At 41.9% G+C, this 4,896-nt stretch overlaps 1 protein-coding gene across 1 annotated transcript; it reads right to left on the bottom strand.

The window, feature by feature from the left end:
• Positions 1 to 273: 273 nt before the first annotated feature.
• LOC125512196 (histone deacetylase 6) lies at positions 274 to 4,336 on the bottom strand. Its single transcript, XM_048677278.1, has 6 exons — positions 3,736 to 4,336; positions 2,064 to 2,504; positions 1,832 to 1,974; positions 1,315 to 1,405; positions 1,086 to 1,220; positions 274 to 587 (listed from the first exon to the last, which is right to left on the bottom strand). The coding sequence occupies exons 1-6, from the start codon at positions 4,276 to 4,278 to the stop codon at positions 564 to 566; spliced, it is 1,377 nt and encodes a 458-aa protein (XP_048533235.1). The 5' UTR covers positions 4,279 to 4,336; the 3' UTR covers positions 274 to 563.
• Positions 4,337 to 4,896: the final 560 nt, after the last annotated feature.

Below are 4,896 nucleotides of genomic sequence, written 5' to 3'. Positions count from 1 at the left end.
CATCTTAACCCATCTATTCAATCTAATAGGCATAGGAGGCAACAAACTAGTGCATTTTCTTTTGTAGTCACCATATTTCATCTTAAAGACCATACCTACACTCATCATGTAGACCGTAACACATTATAATTTGTTAACAAGCACTCGCTCGCTTAACAAACTTCAAACTAACCGATCCAAGCAGGGTTTTTTCGCTCGTTAATCTTAACGAGCTTAATGAGCACAAGCTTAACGAGTCTCGTTAATCCACCCCCTAGATGTAACCAGGAATGCTTGGACCACAAACAAAAAATCATGACTCATGCTATCCCGGGGTAGAGTACAGATTAAACCAAATGGAGGAATACAAATCCATACGAATGCACGAATAGTTCCAGCATAAACATGTCGATGTGCCGAATGAAAGCGGAAATGTTAGGGGTGCCCGAAGCATTAACTGTTTCACAACACGGGTTTACAAAATGGTCAGGTGGGGGTACAGAGATTAGTATCTTCAAACACTTCCCCACTCTTCACCATGCACGTAAAAAACCCAGGAGTAAACAGTAATTCGGGGAGCCAGTCTACAAATCATCATTTGATGCATCCTGCACCAACAACATTGAACTTTTTGTCAAGTCAAACTTAATTTCCAAATCAAAATAGTTAAGAGTTTCACATCATTGAAAGAGAACAAATAGTCACCACTAGTATAGTACTCCCTCCGTTCACAAATATAAGATGTTTTGGATATTTCAATATGGACTACATACGGACTGAAATAAGTGAACAAACAGACTAAAACATGTCTATATACATCTGATCAACAAATAAGTTAGAACATCTTATACTCCCTCCGTTCCTTTAGAATACACCTTATATAAAGGAACGGAGGGAGTATAAGTCTTTGTAGAGATTCCACTATGGACCACATACGGAGCAAAATGAGTGAATCTACACTCTAAAATGCATCTATATACATCCGTATGTGGTTCATAGTGGAATCTCTACAAAGACTTGTATTTAGGAACGGAGTGAGTATTTGTGAACGGAGGTAGTAGCAGGCAAGATGGATGGCATAAATGCTTTGGCGCAGAAGGGCTAACCTTCATGATAGAGTTGGCAGATAAGTCGTTAGCCTCAGTTTTCATGTTGTCAGGATCTTCTGTGTCAGAATCATAAGCTCCTCCACTCCATAATCTGCTGCGCTGAGCTGGTCTCTTGTCCATATCCTCCTCCTTCTATATAAGGAAAGCATCAAATAAATACACATGCATGACAAAGCAAGACAGTGTGAATCAGAAGGAATTAATGACAACGAAAAAAAAAACGAACCTCTTCTGGACCTTCAGGATCTGATGGTCTTTCATGGAATTGAGCGTTTGGGACATGTTCTAATTTTGAAAGATGATCCAATATCATGTTCCTGCAGATTCCCACACAAAAATTAGCCATATCACATGGAAAGGTCATCCTCCAAAGCTAGAAACATGTATAGCAAAAAATGAGCAAATGTACCCTAGCCATGAAATGCAAGGAGTTGGAATCTTGTTATGACATTATACAATATTGAGAACTAGAATTACAAGAGCCCAGGAACAGGCCAAGGAAAAAGGAACCAAATCGTGCATGGAAGAAAGAAAATAATCGTAACTGAGAAATTCAACCATTTTATAGCAGTAGTGAATTAAGTGTGCAGCTGAACAATATATTTTTAGAAGACAAACATACTGAATTACAATTAAATACTGAAAATCCAGCATAGATCATCATTGGCAGTAGTCTGCATAGAATCCTCTGGAACAACTTCCAGCAAAAGAATGTGAACACATTATAGATAGAGTTTACTTACTTTATATTCTCCAAGTCTTTTGTAGTATTCAGATTTTCCACAATTCTTGGTTGAATATGAAGATTATAGTCAGGGCCAAAGTACTCGTAATAGTCATTATAAGGCAACTTGTTATCAGGTTCAACGCCAACAGCAACTGCAGTCTGCATTGCAATTAACCCAAATACTATCAGTTCTAATAACTATCATGCAACAAATTTAGTCATGTGTGTAGAGGGAGGGAGATGTAAACCTCATAGCACCAACAGCGAGCAACATTTCTGATGGTGTAACCTCCACCTCCCAAAACCATCATAGGAATATTGAACGACCTGAGAAAACGGAGACAGTCTGCATGGCCTTTCACAGACAGATTGAAGCAGCCTAACCTATCTCCAGCCAAAGAGTCAGCCCCACACTGGAGAACAACTACCTCTGGCTGATAGACCTCCATTACTCTTTTAATGATGCATTGGAACAGATCACGGAAGGTGTCATCATCAATACCATCACTCAAGGGGACATTTACAGCATAATGTTTCCCTTCACCCGCTCCAACATCAGTTATATGTCCAGTTCCAGGAAAGAAGTCTCCATACTTGTGGAAAGAAACCGTCATGACTCGGTTTGTAGTGAAGAAGGCCTCCTCCACACCATCTCCATGGTGAACATCAATGTCTACATATAGCACACGCTGAAACAGACAAAAAATGTTAGCCATAAGAAATTAAGATGATCATCATAAAACTCAGCAGGAACATTATTTGATTGCACCACAGCAGCACAGTGTACTTTCGAAAGGCAAAGACAAAATGCTGGCATAGTGGCATATCCTACAAGCTCAAAAAGCTTAAACATGGACAATAATGCTTGACAAGCTTAGAATACATGTACCCTGGCTTTATTGAACATGAGAGAACATACTGTTGATTTTAAAACGAAAGGGGTGATGATATTTCAGGAGGCATCATTTCCAGACAGATAATGGTAAGGTGCATGCCAATCACACGAGCAGCAAACTGGACAAACATAGTACAGGAGCAACTTGCTTACAAAGCTCCAAAACTAGTCAACAGCAGACTCGCAGTCTAAAATGATCAAACCTCGTTGTGTACAGAGACACATGCCTAATAAAAATTCTTGCCAGCAAAACCCAATGCCCAACATATTTCATGAATATTTACACCTACTAAAACAACTATATCAACCAACGGTATCCCCACAGAAATAAACTTGCAAACTGATAGAACATTAGACTAGAACCATCATTTCTCACATCCATGAGCTAATGTGCTAAGTCCAAAATCGACATATCAGCTAATGGAAAAACTATGAGCAGCAACATTACCACATTATACACTTCATGAATTATTATTTTTTTGAAAAGGGGGATCCCCGGCCTCTACATCAGAACGATGCATAGCCACTTGTTCAAATTAGCTGCAAATCACAAGGAAGATGGATGCACAGCTTTGCATCCACACTACTGATGATTTAGCCATATACAGATACACACAGAGAACCCACACCTAGTATTTCACAACAGTGGCTATATTAGCGATGAGAAAGGCTGCTTCAATCTCTGTGAAAGACCACGCAGACTGCTTCGAATGCAGGCTGCTTCACACCAGAAGATCTCCACTAAAAAAACACGAGAGGATCTACAAATTTTCTTTTGACCGTCCTGCATTCGAAGCAACCGGAAACTATTAAGGCCTAGCACCCTCCAATCAGGCACCAAAACAGTTTCCCGAACTTCAATGCTCCCAAATAATCACATCCTTTGCAATACGCATCTGAATCTAAACCCTAAGAACCAGTTACACAACCTATGAGCTTATCCATCCAAACAAATCAGGTGTGAAGGCGAACAAGGCTAAAAGTACGAATACCCCCTCACGAAGAATAGTAAGAAAAAAAAGTACCCTGTGGAACTTGAGAAGCTCAAGAATGGCGAGGACGATGTCATTGACATAGCAGAACCCAGAGGCCTCGCCCTTCTTGGCGTGGTGGAGCCCGCCGGCCCAGTTCACGGTGATGTCGGCGTCGCCACGGTTGAGCTTGACGGCGGCGCCGATGCTGCCACCGGCGGAGGCCTGGCAGAAGGGGAAGAGTCCGTCAAAGACGGGGCAGTCCTCCCCGACGTTGAAGCGCTTGACGGCGCGGGGGTCGAGGATGGTCGGGTTGCCGGTCGCGGAGGCAAGGAAGGAGACATATTCGTCGGAGTGGAAGCGGCTGATGTCGGCTTCCGAGGCAGGGAAGGGGCGTGAGAGCTCGAGCAGGCGGTGCAGACCATAGTGGATAACTAGCGAGTGCGCCATGCGGATGCGGTGGGGCTTCATCGGGTGGCCCTGCCCGTAGTAGTAGTCGCCGATCGTGGGCTCGTAGAAGTAGCTCACACGACGGCGGCGGCTGTCCTCGCCACCTGCCGGAGACGGCAGCGACGCTCCCTCGCCGGACGCCGCCATTTCGGGGAATTTCTTCTCTCTTTGAGGGTTATGCTTTTTTTTAGGCTTTGAGGGGTCGAGGGTTATGCATATTAACTCGCAAATATACAATACGAGGCCCACTAGGAATAAGGGCAACGCGGAGGCCCAAACCTCTCATATGCAAGAGCATCTTCCAACAAGTGATAATTCTCATTTTCTCAAAACAAAACAAAAACAAGTGATAATTCTTTAAAAAAAACTTCAACAAGTGATAGTCCTCAAAAAAGAAAAAGAAAAAGAAAAACTCTTAACACCTCTTATACGAGGCCCACTAGGAATAAGCGGTCGAGTGATAGTTCTAAAAAAATATCCCCAACAAGTGATCTAATTTTTTTTAGACTAGGTGATGTAAAAATTGGCAATGTAAAAAGTATTATAGGGTAGGAAAAAGAAGATTTTACATCGAATATGGTTGTCATTGATTTAACAGGTGATGTAAAAAAAACCTCCTTGGCGACTGGTTTTCTCTCCACAATTGCTAAATATCGAAACCAAACATGACATGATAAAACTTACGAAATCGCAACAAACATAATCAAACATCATATGAAATTAAAGTTCAAATTCAAACTACAAGAATTGCGCATGACAAACTCA

The sequence above is a fragment of the Triticum urartu genome, chromosome 6, assembly GCF_003073215.2.
Source record: "Triticum urartu cultivar G1812 chromosome 6, Tu2.1, whole genome shotgun sequence".
Lineage (NCBI taxonomy): Eukaryota > Viridiplantae > Streptophyta > Magnoliopsida > Poales > Poaceae > Triticum > Triticum urartu.
Note: the sequence above shows the minus strand (reverse complement) of the source record. Positions and strands in the feature narration are given on the sequence as shown.

Bases quoted from the DNA above. Each gene is read 5' to 3' on its own strand.
- LOC125512196 (XM_048677278.1), bottom strand. From the start codon at position 4,278: ATGGCGGCGTCCGGCGAGGGAGCGTCGCTGCCGTCTCCGGCAGGTGGC. The intron at 1,975-2,063 runs GTTTACATCTCC...ATTGCAATGCAG, and splicing joins CTCGCTGTTGGTGCTATGAG to ACTGCAGTTGCTGTTGGCGT. The intron at 588-1,085 runs GTTAGCCCTTCT...TTGTTGGTGCAG, and splicing joins CTGCCAACTCTATCATGAAG to GATGCATCAAATGATGATTT.